We start from the raw sequence: 16423 nt of genomic DNA, 5'->3' as shown, positions 1-16423 counted from the left end.
ATCAAATACATCACTGAAGGTTACTCAGCAGTATCATTTTCCCCGTGTCTTCACTTTATAGAACCATTTAAGTTGGAGAAGGATCAAGTCCAACCACCTCACACTGCCAACCCCACCACTGAACTATGTCCTTAATGCCCCCACAGTATCTGGTGGAATGTTTTAAAAGACCTGTAAGTTCTTAATAAGGTTTGTCTGATTTTCAGCAGCATTGACAAGCCAGCAGAAATGCTCAGGGGTCAGTACCTTACAGAAAGCTTGTAGTAGCTGGTTGGACCATGAACCAACTCAGACTCCTTTAAAACCAGAATCCTTTCCCCCTGTTTCCTGTTTGTGATGATTTAATTGATGTGGTTACAGGGCAACAACTGGGCCTGTGTCACAGTCATGATAGATAATATGGATTCTTTCTTTAGCCCTATATTATGTTTTTTAATGTTCAGACTTAGAAATAATCCATGATACTTTCTGTGAATATAATCCTATAAAGATTTTTTTAAAGTACTTTATTACATGGAAGCCTACTTGGAATGCATGTAAAAGTGCAACTGTTCTATTTGTTTCTGTCAGGTCAGTCTTTGAAAATCTGACCTTTTAATACATGAAATCATTTTTGAAAATGAAAAGGAGCCCACTAGATACACAGATCTTGAGATCTAAAGTAAGCATTTGCATCGAGGTATCTTAATCACCCAGAAAAATAATGCTCATGTGTCACAGAAGGTGTATTACAGCCGAGCTTGTAGTGCATGGATGTGATTTGAAGTTGCCTCATAGACAGTTATTGAGAAGTGCTACGTGTTATCCCTACTGATGGAATTCACCAATGCATTTTGAAATATTGTGTGTCAATGGGAATGGAGGTTTAGCTTCTTTATGATATTGACAAGGTAAATCAGCATAAAAAATACATGAATGTGGCATGTTGAACCCAGAGTGCTAGTTCTCTGTGTGTTCTTGGTGTAGCTCCTGGTTCCAGATGATTTAGTTGCTAGGAATATGAAACAGGTTCTCTTTGAGGTAGTGCTAAGCTAGCCTTAACACCTGGAGTAAAAGAAATGTCATAAAACAAACTTCAAGCATTTGCTCATATTTGAGAAGAGTTTATGCTCAATATGTAAACCTGTGAGTAATCTGCCTTGTTGTTTTTTTTTTTGTTGTTGTTGTTGTTGTTGTTGTTGTCTTGTTTTGTTTTGTTTTAATGCAGATAGTAGACTGAGAATGAGTTCCTGTAGTCATTCACAGCAAATCATTCCATCATTTCTTCTTAGCATCAATTAGGAAAGGGCATAATATTTTGTGTTTCATGTAAGCAACATAAGCAAACCAAGAAAGTTGTGGGCAATTATGGATGTATACAACTGTTATGGATTGTATACAACTGTTTTAGCTGAAAGAGAGCCCAAGAGGTCTTTGAGCCAACCTCTTGCTCAGATAGGATCAACTGTGAGATCAAACCAGGTTTCTTAGGTCTTTGTCCTGTTGTGTCCTAGAAACTTCCAAGACTTGATTTGCCTGTGATAGTTTTTAACTGTAGTTTCCATTGAAATGGAATGGATAACTTGAACAATTTCTACACTGGATCACTGAATTTCACATTTGAGATGTATAGCACAGAGTCCTCCACATGAACTAAGCATTGAGAAGGGGTTAGTTCAGCTAACAGCTTGAGCTGGGAGGTGTTTTGATCCTCAACTTAGTTGAGAAAGTTTGCAGGCATACCAAACCCACCTGCAGTTCCTTCCCCATCCTCTGTTTAGCTGGGTCCAGGTCCAGTTGATGGAGCACTGAGAATGTATCCTGTATTTTCAGGTTCTGCTTCAAGAATGACGTTAGGCAAACCGTTTTAATCATGAGACTATTGTGTATTTGTAACACTGTGGGAAGACATTGCAGCTTGACCATCACTGGAGATCTATAAAAGACATATTAAAGACACATAGACAGGTGTCCAACAAGAACTGAGACTACCTTTCTAATGGGACCTTACTGCCTGGCATCTGTGTTCCTGGTTTCTCATGATTTTATTAACATTTGAAGCCTTCATAAGAGGAAGTTCCTCACTAAGTGTACACAGCAAGTAGCTCAGAATGCTGTTTTCAACTATTTTTTTGTTGCTGTGTTACTAAAACTATTCCACCTGGAGAAAAAACATGAAGTAGGAAAGGCTGACTGTGAATGATAGAAGACAGAGAAAAAAAATTATTTTCTTCCTTTCAAAAGGATCAGAAGGTGTTAAACTTCTCGGACTTATCAGAGGATACCCTGTGAATTTCACAACAACTTGATCAGGAAAATTTGAGGGAAGGCCTTCAACGTTATATTAGTCATCCTTCTGCAAACTTATTGCTGCTTAATTTATTTTCTCTTTTATGGATAATAAGAGGAAGCAGATCATTTTTCCTGGGGCAGTAGTGATTCATTGCAAAGAACAATCAAACACACACAAAACAATAAAACTGACCAGAGGAACCCATGCATCTCTTCTGCATCTCTATTTTCTAACACAATGGTGTGTGTTTTTGTGCTTGAAATTCTAAATTTCCACTGAAGATTTGATGTAGCTTTCAAACTTACCGATTAGTTATACAGTGACAAATATAAAATTTGCATCTATTCCTGCATTAAATTTAACTAGTTTCACCCTTCACCTATCAGATGGTTTGTTGCAGATTGTTTAATCTTCTGCTGAACAGAAGAGAGTGAAGGTTTTGATAGGTTTTTAATTGTTGACTGAAGAGCAGGTTTTTAATTGTTGACTGAAGAGCACAAGTGAATATATTTCAGGTGTTGGCATTTCTGTAAGTTATTCACAAACCATAAGGAGCTCATCCTTCTGTGTGGTATTTATTCCAGTACTAAGAGCTTCTTAAACAGAGGATTGATTGATAGCTAAATAACACGTAATACAAACATGCTTGCTCATGAGCCTCTTGCACTTTCTTTCTCACAGGTGCATCCATAAACAGAAACTATTTCCCGAGCACTCAGATGAATAAAACCCTAATCTTATACATTTACAAGCAGATACAGGCACACACCTACTAATGCAATCAGACTCAAAACTATTACTTGTGGGCATTTTTTTGGCATCACCTCTCTAAATCTGCAGTTCTATTCTACGCTGCTGGGTAGAAAATCTGAGACCTTTTCTATCTTTTCTGGAGTCTGCAGTACAGGAATCTGTGAGTGAGTGATGGCTGGTAGGAATGACTATGCTCAGGAAGTCTGGATTGTGAAGGACAGGACAGTATAGTAAATAAGAAATATGAGTGTTTACATGTGTGGAAATAGATGCGATGAGCTGAAGATAGCAGATGGGACAACCAACTACAGCAGAAGAAAAATGCTTGAAAAGCTCTGGTAGTATTCAGCAAGTGTTCAGCTGTTACTCCTCAAAAAGGATTGCAGTGACAGCTTTCTGCACCAAGATAGCTCAGCAGGACATTAAATCACGTTATCTCGAGAATGGTGTTGTTTTTCTAAGGTATTGTAAAAATACAGAATTACTAAGAATTAGCAGTTAATTTCAGGACATGACAAGTGACTGTGCTTTTTTCACTGTATTCTAATACATTCTTAATTCATTTTTCAGTTTCTTCTCTTAGAATGTTATGGGGCACTTAAAGACTACATGGTAAACCAATATTCTCCTGCAGAAGTTTTCTGCCACAGTAATTTCCCACCCTAGAAGAAAGACTGCAGAGTCTCTTTTTTAAGGTGCTACAGTCACGTTGTATATGGAGTGCATTTTCAAAAAATACACATTAAAATATCCCTATGTATTTTATTGAAATTGGAATATTTCAGTGGATATACTAAGTTACATAGGAGAATAACACACTTTCCCAGTAACACGGTGGAAACAGAAGCAATCCAGAGAGGAATGAAGGAAAACAGTCATTTTTATTGGTCATGAGTGTACTCAGCATTCCCTACTTTTTTATTCTATTAAAATCCCATGCTAACTGTTTTGTAATAAGTATGTTAAAGGAATAAAGATAAGGAGATGGGTGAAGAGGAGTTACCAGGGATCACAGAGGAGTATTCAGATGTGCTTACAGGTCCACTAAGTGCAAAGCTAACTCTGCTCCTTGGTGGAGTTTGGCTTTTACTTGCGGTACTGTGGGGCTGCATGCCTGCAGCAGAGAAAGATAGAGAAACTTGAGAAGTGCTGGGGAAGCAACTGATGGAGATCTCAGATCTCTTCACATGGTTGTACTAGGAAATGATGTAGGTCCCTGCCTAAATGACAAAGAACTTTGCTGCTGTAGCTGCCTAGAATAAAAGAAAGAGAATTTGAATGGAATTCATTTACCAACTTTCTATCTTTTCCGCCTTTCCAGGCCTACGTACAGTCCTTGAGGACTGCAGTGGTTTTCTCTCTTTTACTTCTGCCCCAAGAGAAGGTTATGTTATTTCAATGGATAATATTTCTTATTCTCTTACAACATGTTTGCAGCAAGCCTGAGGCAATAGTTCTACAAGTTGCATGGTGTTCTGCAGACATTTGACAGAGCAGTAGCATAGAATATCTCATTTTTGCAGGGACTAATAAACATCAGTGTGCAGTTTTGAGTGTTTTGTCTGGTTATAAAAAGCATTTATTTTTTTTTTTATAAAGTCATAGCATATCTATTTATCTACCATCATGTACTGTTTTGTTCTGTTTCTTTGTAACTGTAGATTGAGGCATGTTGATAAGCAAATGTATATTGTGTTGTAGATCTGAGAGATGAGCACTCACACCTTAATCAAAGGTTTGCATATAAGTCTTAAGTTATAGTTGAGTGCTGACACTTCAGTTTGGAGAAACAAGCAACTGTCAGAAACAACCTCTGCGATTCCTTTTTGGCTCACTGGCAGTGGAAAAGGCTGTGCTTTTTTACTGTGGATAAGTCACTAGATGTGGGGCAGGCTTAAATAATAAATGAGAAACTAATTCTCTGACGTAGGAGGTCAGGGCTGGTGCTCCAGATGCTGATGTTGAAAGGCAGAGGCAACTACTGAGGTAACAGGAGAGTAAAGCAAAGGGCTGTGTGGAAGGTCATATCCCTGAAATAGGGAGCATTTTCACTAGTTGGCTTTTAAAGCACAGAACTCAAAGACAACACTGTTTCAATTTTCATACGCATTCTTCATATGTAAGCTTTTTACTTATATTAGAAAAGAGAGATCTGAAAGAGGCAGAGTACAAATTATCATTAGCTCAAGATTGAGTAAACGTCAACTCATTACCTCAAATATCCAATTTGACCGTTACTGACTCTAATCTTCATGGTAACACCCAAATGCAAGCATCCATTGCCATTGCCAAATGTGCACTGATATTTCAAGTTGAGAATTTAGAGACTGGGAAGTTGAAGGGGCACATTTGCCTTCCACTTAAAGTTTTGACAGTGCTGAAGGAATCTCCTGCTTTTTTAAGCCTTGCAGTTGAACACTTAGGGCTGATATTGTGTGTTTTCTAGGATTGCCCCAACTCCACTATATTGAAAAATTATTTTGTTATTGACTTCACTACCATGAAATGCAAAAGCAAATAAGAAAGCAAAGATGGAAGACAGAAAGTCCATATATGAGACCCAGCAGCAATTGATGGAGAAATCAGGCAGAGTTCATAAAATATTGCTGTTCTGTAAATAAAAGCTCAAATGGAAATTGAAATACATTGTCTAGATACACATTTGTTCATTTCTGGATTATATTTCCAAGAGTAGTGAAAGCCTACAAAGGTAGTTCAGTAGGAAGAAATCTCATTGGTATCACATTTGGAAAGAAATTGACATTTGCAGGGAGTGAAATGTACTGTTTTAAAAATATTTATTTGGTAAGCTTGCTAAATCTGATTCAGAATTTGTTTAGTTGTGCATTTCTTTTCTGTATGTGCTCAGGAAATAAGTTTTCCCATTTTCAATGTAGCAGTTCTGCCTAGAAATTAATCTTTACCATAAAATGAGTTAAATCAGTAAATAGCTTTCTATTGCCTGTGGATCAAATCTGGGGCAGTTGCTGTTCAGTTGCTTGTTGGTTTGTTTGTTTGTTTTATGAACCCTAGAGATCTCACAATTTTAATGCTAGCTCTTTTGTTCATCTACTCTGAGCATTTTAAGTCCTAATGGTAAAAAATCAGTGTTCTTTAGCATTATGTTTAAAGAGAGAATGGGGAGAGATTGTTTAAGGAGAGACTGGGCCTGTACATTTTGCATAATGCCAATAGCTGCCCTACACAATCCGAGAATATGTTAAACTTAAATCTTTAAAAAGACGGTGCTGTGCTGCACTTTGTTATTCACACGCCTCAGTTACAGAGCTACAAGCCACTGTCTGAGTCAGGTTTGATTTGCTGTGCTGAGGATCTGATTTGGCAGAATTGGTTAAGTGCTTTGACGTTAATTCCTTTTTGTGGTAATCAAATGCATTCCTTAAATGAATCGTTTCCTAATTTCCCACTTTTCAGAGAATACAGAGCCTTGATCAGCTGCAGAAATACGAAGAGGACAAAAAATGAGTAATTCAACATTCAAGTGGCAGGATATTTATAGAAACATTGGGTTTTAAATAGCCTCCTTAGAAAGCCAATATGAAAATAGAAGGTGATGAGTTTAAAAGTTTGTTCTTAACTTTAAAACTTTACCTTGGTGTGCTGATGGACAGTCGGCTGAATATGAGCCAGCAGTGTGCCCAGGTGGCCAAGAAGGCCAATGGCATCCTGGCTTGTATCAGGAATGGTGTGGTGAGCAGGACTAAGGAAGTCATCCTGCCCCTGTACTCAGCATTGGTGAGGCCTCACCTTGAGTACTGTGTCCAGTTTTGGGCACCTCAGCACAAGAAGGACATGGAGGTACTGGAGCAGGTCCAGAGAAGGGCAACGAGGCTCGTTAAGGGCTTGGAGAATCAGCCCTATGAGGAGAGACTAAGGAAGCTGGGGCTGTTTAGTCTGAGGAAGAGGAGGCTGAGGGGAGACCTTATTGCCGTCTTCCAGTACCTGAAAGGTTCTTACAGTGAGAGTGGGGCAGGTCTCTTCTCACTACTGACTTGTGACAGGACGAGGGGAAATGGCCTCAAGTTGCGCCAGGGCAAGTTTAGGTTGGATATTAGAAAGAACTTCTTTACAGAAAGGGTGGTTAGGTACTGGAATGGGCTCCCCAAGGAGGTGGTTGAATCGCCATCCCTGGATGTGTTTAAGAGCCGCTTGGATGTGGTACTCAGGGATATGATTTAGAAGAGGTTTGTTGTTGTGGTATTGTTTTGTGGTTGTTTTTTTTTTTTTTTTAAGAGATAGGCTACTGGTTAGGCTGCGGTTGGACTTGATGATCTTCAAGGTCTTTTCCAACCTGAGTAATTCTATGATTCTATGATTCTATGAAAATATCCTGTGCATCCTTGAAAAAATCACTTTAATTCTACTTTGAAGAAGATTTACTAGCCTACTGACTAACTAGCAATACCGAAGGTGGAGAGATGGCAGTAAAAATCATGTCTGCTCTTCTCATACCCTCTGCTGGGAGCCCAGGAAGGCAGGTAGCCTTCCATAACCCGTGGAAATCATGGTTCTTCAAGGGCATTTGTGTATCTGACTTTGACTCTGACTGAATAACTATGAGCCTCTCAAGAGATAGAGCCTGCTTGTTCAGGAAACATCCTGAAATATTTGGCAACTTTGAACCTCAGATGCTCATGCAGAAGGATGCACTGAAGAAATAATGGAAAGGAGATGGAAATACATGCTTCTATCCCACATAATCAGTGAAATAATGTTCAAATGTATAGAAAAAGATTAACTTTTCGAATTTTATCATGTGTGCTATCATTATTCTTATGTCGTTGAGAATGCACATGTCAGAGGATTTTGAGACCATACACAATGGGCCAAGTGCACAGAGTTGCATCTGTACCTTGCATGGCCATTGAAGGCTTTCATTGAAGTTTTTTCCCCAGTTTTTTACTTCTACTCCAGCCTAACAGACCTCCCTCTCAGCCTGAGTGTGCAGTAAGTCAGTGCTCACTCTCTTTCCAGCACATTGCCCTACCTTCAGCATCTCTTGACAGGAGCATAAGATATACTCATCCATTCATTGATTCCTCTGGTACCAATCAGTTCAGAATACATCAGGGAAAGATAAAAATGAATTAAAAATCTAGGCTGAGCTGTATCCCTTTCATGCCCCATTTAAGGTTTCTTTTGAGTTAGGATTCAAGATGTGATATTTACCTTCTGCTTTATTCTGTACTTCTGTCCTAATGCCTTTATCAGTGTGCAGAGCAGATAGAAGATTTCATGCTTAGACTGGGTAATGTAATTTGCATTCTTCTGTTGCAGACACGGATTCAGAAGATATTAGCTGAACTCTGAGTTACAAAGGCTTATGAACATGTTTGTCTTTTCTTTGTGTGTAAAATGATAACCCGCTTTAAAGAAATAATATGTCTGAACACTAGCTGATGAGAAAAGTTACAATCATTTTGTGATTGCCCTGTGGTGTTCCTCTCCAGGAATTAAGGCTCCATCTTGCTGAACATGTGGAGTGCAAAGTAATGGTCTCTTCCTACAGAACTCATTAGAAGGATTTATAAGAAAGTATAATTTTTCTCTTATTCTCTGAAATTTCATCTGGAGGCCCTTGGGGGCTATATCTAAAAAGGAAATGCAGAAATTAAGGACAGCAAGTTTATTACCAGTAATTGTAAATATATTATGTAAAATAATTGCAGATAAATCACCCAGTCATGACAGTATTTGGTGCAATTAGAAAAGGTTTCAGTTAGCACAAATCAAAGAAGTTAATAAATACCAATTCAAATAGTGGTCAGCAAAGAAATAATCAGGAGAGAAAGCTGGGAGTAACCTGTGGCAGCATTACAAAGATGCACGTTGAACCAGTGGCCAGGCTAAGTAAAACTGGGCACTAATGGCTTGTTTGCATCAAGGAGAAAGTCTAGTTCAACGAACATCTTAAAATAGGAAAAACATAATTCTAGATTGGAACCTTACCATTGCAGTGAACAATAATTTCACATGCAGAGAAGCCAGATGCAAAATTTGGATTTTTTTAACATGACAGAATGATTTATGAGGCACTGTGAAGTTATTTTTTCCTGTCTACTAAATTCATTTGCTTCTGCCTCTATATAAGCTTGAAAGCCATATCAGTTTCCTTCCCAGAATATTTTTCCTCCTCATCACCCTTGCTCATTGGCTTGTGATTGTCAGGTTGTTCAGGACTTTGTGCTTCTAAGATTTAACAAAAACTGTGTCAGTGATTTCAAGAGTCCACAGGCAGTGTTTCAGAGGATGCACTTTCAATCCTTTCCAATTACAGTCAGGAGCTGAGGGGCTGAACTAGGTAATGAATTATCCATGGAAAACTCTGTGACCAGGCAGCCATGAATCTGCAGAAGTTTATTTCTTTTTCTTCCTCATTCCACACATGACTTTGTATTCTACTTCCATGCTAGATATTATGTATATTGAGCAAGCAGAACATATCAACAGTGCCAGGAACTGCATAACCCCTTTGAGTTCCTTACTCACCCTGCAGTATAGCGCTATTTAATTATGGTGGACATATAGTAGAAAATTTATGGGAAGTTGGTGTTATGTCATTGTCTAGTGTTGTCATGATTTAATGGCAATTATAAATATGTATGTCTAGGAACTCACAGCCACAAATTTCAACCAGTGTTGACTATGAGCTGTTGTTGTTTCCCATGTAGATTTCTGATTTGCCTCAACAATGAGTTGAAGATGGAGCCTTCTGCTTCCTCCATTCAAACACCTTGTATTGTGTCTGAGACATGAATTTCTCCCCATGCTTAGTATTCATGATTTCACACAAAGCACTGTGGAAAAACTGCCTTATTTGTGGATCTGGAGATAACCACTTTTTGTTAATTTTGCCCTTGTTAATTAAAGCAAGTAAGAATGTTCATTAGACATTTGCTTTAAGAGCACAGAATGAGGTAAATTCATATAGAAAGGAAGGAGCTCAGAAAGAGCTACAGGGATCCTGGACCCTTTGAATTTCTTCAGGAGTTAGGGATAATAGTACTTACACTTGTCTCTGGCAAGAAAGAATTGAATTTCATGGAAATTTTTCTTCTTGAAGCTCTTGTAACATTGGAAATGATAGAAATGTCTGCCTTTTTTTCCTCCTTGTTTATTTTGCAAATCTCAGAGCTGTAACATCTGTGATGCCAGTGCCTCTGGCTATGACAGGTTTCTTGTATGTCATGTACAGCTGCAAGATATCATAAAAGCATGCCTCCTTTTTTGTACCTAGAAATTGAGAGGTTGTATTCAGAGCAGTCTGGTGAAAAACCTGCCTTGTCTCCATCAGTGCTGCCCAAGTGCAAGGCTGGGTCAAGCTGTGCAGGCAGCAGAAGCCCCACTTCCTCCTGCTCCTTGCACACCCAGCCCCAGCCTTGTGCCTCCCAGCACCTCTGCCTGCAGCCTGTTGCTCTGTCTTTGGGCCTGCCTTGAAAGATCTGCAGATTCATGCATTTTTATGAACTTGTAAGGCACACTGACTTGTAGTGAATGCCAGCACCTACTGTAGTTGCTTAAAAATTGCTCTATACCACCCACATGGACTTTCACTCCATTCCTGATGTTGATTTTCTTTTGGCTTTTTTTTCACCTTGATGCACGTAGTAACCATATCCCATGTGTTTTCTGTTCACAGAGTGGTTTGCAAAACTACTGCTTCCTTGTGTTTGCTGCCATCTGCTTTGCAGGAGCAACCTACCTGTTTTTTGTCCTGCCTGAAACAAAGAACAAGACACTGAGTGAGATCAGCCATGCATTTGCCAAAAGAAATAAAGTTTCCTTGGAAATGCAAGAAATGAACCATTACCCAGAAGAGAGGAAATCAAGTGCTGAGCAAGAATCAAACTTCACTTCTTCAGTGGACAATGGGGAAACAAAACAAGCAATTGTGTAAAACAAGGATGTTCTTTTGGGGTGGCTGGGGGAAAAAAAAAGTGTTCTTTTCATTGAGTATATTGTATTTTTAATGTGACAACATGAACTATTTCCTCCTCGAATATGTTTTTGAGTGAGTACGGGTGAACTCGTTAGCAGCTAGGGTGATGTAGGGGAAGTTGGAGGCAGAGTAGCAGCAGCTGTTTCAATAAATAAGAGCCAAAGTTTTCTTGGACACCTGCAAAGTAGTGGGGTGGAGGAACATAGAGCTGGGGAAGCATACTGGCTGTGGGGAGCAGTAGTTGGCCAGGCACTGTTGTGTGCTGATGGTGAGGCGTGTGTGCACCTGGCAGGAGATGAATGGGTAGGAGTGCCAGCAGGGATAGGGTTGCTAGGAATCAATGTGAGCCAGCCTGAAATGGGATCGGCTTGCATTGCTCCCAGTCAGTAAGCCTAGACATTAAAAGTAAGGAAGACAGGTGACACTCTGTCAACCTTCCAGTCCTTCTCCAGCTATTTTGGCTTTTCGCTCCTACTTATGAAGACCTCCCAGCTTTTCATAACTGGGGAGCTGAAGGGCCTGATATGTTTCTCTATCTGTCCTGCAAATCGTGATCTATCATTTTCCTATAGTTTCTGAGTTTGCTGGCAATAGGTACGCATATTTTTGTAAGACTATTTCTAGAACTTTTAGTATGAAAAGAAATCTAACCCTCATATTGAAGGGAAAGAACTTTGACAGTAGTTGTAGGGTGTAGCATTGAAAAGAAAATCAGATGCCAAGTTTCCCAAGGGTGTTTGTTGTTGTTAATTTTTCTTTGGAGTTGGTTTTCTTTTCTTATTTCCTGCTTGTGTAAAATTATAACAAATTTCTCCTTTCAAGTTCCTTTTAAAACATGTCTTAGGTGCCAAAATTTTCCTGAGACCCTGTAGACATCATTCCTTAACACTCGGATTTCCAAAGGAACTTGGAAACCTATTTCTTATTTGGACATTAATTTAGTTTGGGCTTAATTCTTAAGCTCTGGACCTTCTCCATGTTTATAAGTTTCTAAGCTATCTAATGCTCTTTAAAACTGGCCTCAAGGTCTGTGTAATGTCATGATAGCAAGGCTCAGCAGGTTGCCAAGTGGTAGGTGATCCATTGACTTTCATTTAGGATATTTTTAATGAACTTTATTTTTTGTGGTTATGCTAATATTTTTTCTTGACTCTTTGAGTAACTTGGATGTTGAGGCTGGAAATAAGCACTTGAATAGTTGTTTCATATGAGAAGCCAGTAAGTCTTAGTGCTGCTCTTAGAGGGGAATATGGCACAAGAAGCAAGCGCAGCATTTAGGTAGAGACAGCTACTTCCATAAGTTATATTTACTAATGCTTAAGTTCATAAATTTGGGATTTTAAATATATATATATATATGTATATACTCATATATATCCAAAATATAAATGTATATATGACTATACATATATTCATATAGAGAGAGAGAAATAAATGGAGAATTGCTTTCTATTAATTGTTCTGTTCAAGCTTCCCTGACTGAATAAGATGGTTATTGTTTTGCTTCATACTGTAAATTAAGATCAGAGATCCCGATAGCAATTCTAAATGATGCATCTGTGATTTATTTATTTGTGATATATTTGCTGCACACATTGTAAGCGTAGATTACCTAATAGGGCATTTTCACCACTGGGTAACAGAAGAAAATTGTTCTGAGACTTTCTGCCTGGATTTATGCTATTTCATTGGGATAGAAATTCAGCAACAAATAAGATGAAAAAAAATAAAAAGATACATGTAAGGAAGGGAGTTATGAATGAAGATTCAGATTTATGATACTGGTGCTACTCTTAAGAAACTGAGTGAATCAGAACTATACCAGCTGATTATGAGATGCAGAAGTTAATCAAATACCATGGAGAAAAATGAAGAAAGGTGTTTTCAAAAACCCCTTCTAAAATTGTATACGTAGTGAATGAATTTGTCTTCTTTCATTGGCTATTGTTGCCTACCTAATGTGTTACGAGAGGCTTGCTAAGTGGTGGCTAGGTAAAAAATGAACTTGAACACCACCCCTGCAGACCATTTCCATAAGAAATTCTTCTTCTACTGCCTGTAGGGCAAGACTGGCAAGTTCAGATCCTCTCATTCAGGTTGAAAATTACTTTGCAATTAGGGCTACTGACATGAGATGATGTAATCTGACTGAAATGAGGTGGCTGGACTAGAATCCATTATTACAATTAGAAAAAATGTAGCACTCAGTGCTATTCATTGATGTGCATTACAGAAACGCTGTCAACAAGTAATGCCTATCAGAGATCGTCAATAAAATATCATATTGGCCTGACAGAGCAGTTCAGTTGGACTTCTTCAACAGGATGAAATTATCTTACAATTGCTTACAGTTCCATCTGGAACCCAGCTATAAACATGTTGATGAAAGGATTTTCAATACAATTTCATATCGCAGCTCAGGACATTGTGCAGTATTAACAATAGGGGCTGAGTTCCCCTTGCCCATCACTTGGCCCAGTTAGACACACTCCAGATCCACACTTTCTGCAGACAGTGGCTGCAGACAAGGACAGCAGTTGCCAGCAGTTGCCACTCCTCTGCCCTTTGCCCATGGCTCAGTTGCAAATAGTTCCAGCCTCCAGATGTGTACTGGTGCAGCTGCTCTTCTTGCTGGCTAAGGAAGTGGCTGCTGTCTCCTCTGCCTGGGGCTGTGGAAGTTTCTGTGGAAGCTGCAGATGTGCAGGCACTGTGTAACTTCTCATCTCTGACTCTGAAGAGAGTTTTGTGTTGTTAAAGTTGTTTGTTAATGTTTTTCATTTCCAATGTTTTGCTGCTATAGCTTCTCCAGCAATGGGAGGACAACACGGAAAATATCACCATTGTGTTGTTTGGTTTTCTTGTTGAACATGTCAAACTCTCTGCGGCCATGTGTTTGTCGGTGGTGCTGTGTGGGGCCAGGTTCAGTTCTCCTGTTTCAATGAGACACCATTACTTTGTGTTCTTTTGTACAAGCATCACAGGTGGGTTGTGTGTGCTTGATCAGCTGTGTCCACGCACAAAGGCGGTAGAAATAAAGATGTGTACGAGTTATTGAATCCAGTGGGCCTTTTTTGCAGAAAGTTGCCATTTGCTATCAGTGATTTTCGAGTTGCTAAAGCTCTACTTTCTGATGTGAAATTCAGTCAGATGACTTTCTGGTACAGAGATGCGCAAAACTTGAGATCTCAAATATGCATAAAACTTGAATTTCATACTCCAGGTTTTGAAGCCAATTTTCATTTCACAAGGATATGCTTTGTAGTGGGGGAAGATGTGAGTATTTCAGCCATATGGGAGAATTTTCATCTTCAGGCTCAAATGCAAAAAAGAAAAAAGAAAAAAAACACAAGAAAAAACACCAAAACAACTGATTTTTTTTTCTTCCTTTTGACTATTTTTATGTGCTTTTCCTTACAGTGATGGCCATGCAAACTATTACAGCTTTCATCACCTCATACAGCAAGAAGAACAAATCAGAGTAAAGCATGATTAGGAGACACCTGCCATGTTTTTCTTTTAGCCCAATTCCAGAAAAAGCATCTGAAACACAATCTAAAAAGCTGAACTGTATAGACCCAAATGGTGAAGCAGGTTTTCAAATTCCAAGATTCCAGCTGTTATCTTAACTGAGCTGTTAGTTCCATTCTAGGCCCGTACTGTGCTAGTGATGTTATTACAGACTGAACCCTGTGAAGAGGTGAATTTCACAGCAAAGGCTTTGTGCTTGGGCTTGTAATCGAGTTATCACAGTTCAGTAAGCAATCAAGCATAACCTGAGTCACTACAACTGTCTTTCTTGGTAAGCTAAGCTGCATTAACGTCACTTTTGCTGTGACCTAAGAGAAACATGGGGAGAGGATGATAAGGGCTCCTTTACATGTTTCTGTTACAATTCTGCTAATTTTCCTCCTACTCCAGTTAGTACAATTAAGAATAAAGCAGTGCATGAGGTTGCGGGAGTTTGTGGATGTCTTAAGATAATTCCCAAAAAGTAAAAAAAGCAAAATATAATCCTGCTAGGCCCTCTTAATTACAATGTGTTAAGAACATGAATAAGAATGAATTTATCTGCTGTTTTGTAAGCTGCCATACTGAGACATCATGATAAGACCTAAACTAGAAAAGGGGAGAATTAGATTAGATGTTAGGATGATGTTCTTTACTCGGGAGGTACTGGCACAGCTGCCCAGAGAAGCTGTGGATGCCCCATCCCAGTAGGCTCTCAAGGCCAGATTGGATGGGGCTCTGGGCAACCTGAGCTGGTGGGTGGCAGCCCTGCACATGGCAGGAGGTTGGAACTGGTTGGGCTATACAACCCCTCCCGACCCAACCTACAATTTTATGTTCTATGATTCTGTGATATGATTCTATGATGCTGATTTTTTGTTTTACTTTTTTTTCTTACACTTGAATATTAAGTTATGCTAAATGTGATGATCACTTCTTTAAACTTCTTCCAACCTTTTCTTCCTGATTTTTACTAATCAATAACAGAAATATTTTTACTGTTCAAATTTGAAAACAAGAAAGCATTTATTTATTAGAAAAAAATAAACATGACAAAGATTGTAAGAATGAATAAATACAATTTTCCTTAGAGTCTGACATTTGCAAAGATGAGCTCAAGGAGTTAATCACTTAAATCCAAATTTCAAATGGATTCACCTCTTTGCACTAAACTTTACTTTTATTTTATATGCATATGCGTACAGAGAGAGACTGGTTTATGGTATCCCATCAGAAAATATTGGCTGTTTTAATTCTCATTCTTAAAAAAATTAAACAGGCGATTTGGATATAATTCTTCCAAAGAATTAATGAGTTTTTTCTTAATTCTATGGTATTCAGTATAAGAAATTATAATTATTTTAAAAACACACCACTATAAATCAAGATTAGACAATCTAAGTGCTGTCACACACATGAGCTGTGACAGACCAATCATTTGGGTAACTAACAGTCAAGTTAGTTAGTTCAAGTCTTCTCCTGAGCAGTGATGCTCAAATGATTGCTAATATGTAGTAAAAGAACCAGTTTTCTTCTATAAAATATGCTTTAAAATGAATGTATAAATACAAAAGTTCTCCTTAATAGCAAATTCTGAGCTTTCTTTCAAGGCACCCAAAGAACTCTTCAGACTCTTTTTATCCAACTAGAGAACAGGTTTGTATTTAAGTCCCTCAGGCAGCAGGATGTATTTACATATGTTTAGTCTGGGTTAAGCCAAATATACTCTTCCACCATCTAGTATAAAACATGCTGGAAGGAATTTCAGGTATCACTCTGAGCTGATGTTGAAATCACTCCTCAGTTTGCACCAGTAATCAAAAGAAAAAAGAGACAAAGGAATGGCAATAGGAAATCATGAGAAAAAACGTAGTATTGCATGTCTTCTCTCCCTTGTTTTAAAAAAAGGCATAGAAAGAGTTAGATGATAA

At 38.6% G+C, this 16423-nt stretch overlaps 1 protein-coding gene across 1 annotated transcript in view; it reads left to right on the top strand.

Moving 5' to 3' along the window:
* SLC2A9 (solute carrier family 2 member 9) overlaps nucleotides 1-11392 on the top strand; it is an 83554-nt gene extending 72162 nt beyond the window's left edge. Inside the window, exon 12 of the mRNA XM_072335099.1 lies at nucleotides 10686-11392. Coding sequence (XP_072191200.1) covers nucleotides 10686-10943 — 258 coding nt within the window. The 3' untranslated portion in view covers nucleotides 10944-11392. The remainder of the gene's footprint in view (nucleotides 1-10685) is intronic.
* The last annotated feature ends 5031 nt before the right edge of the window (nucleotides 11393-16423 follow it).

The sequence above is a fragment of the Excalfactoria chinensis genome, chromosome 4 (genome assembly GCF_039878825.1).
Source record: "Excalfactoria chinensis isolate bCotChi1 chromosome 4, bCotChi1.hap2, whole genome shotgun sequence".
In the NCBI taxonomy this organism is placed as follows: Eukaryota; Metazoa; Chordata; class Aves; order Galliformes; family Phasianidae; genus Excalfactoria; species Excalfactoria chinensis.
The sequence above is the reverse complement of the archived record's forward strand: the minus strand, read 5'-3'. Positions and strand labels throughout refer to the sequence as shown.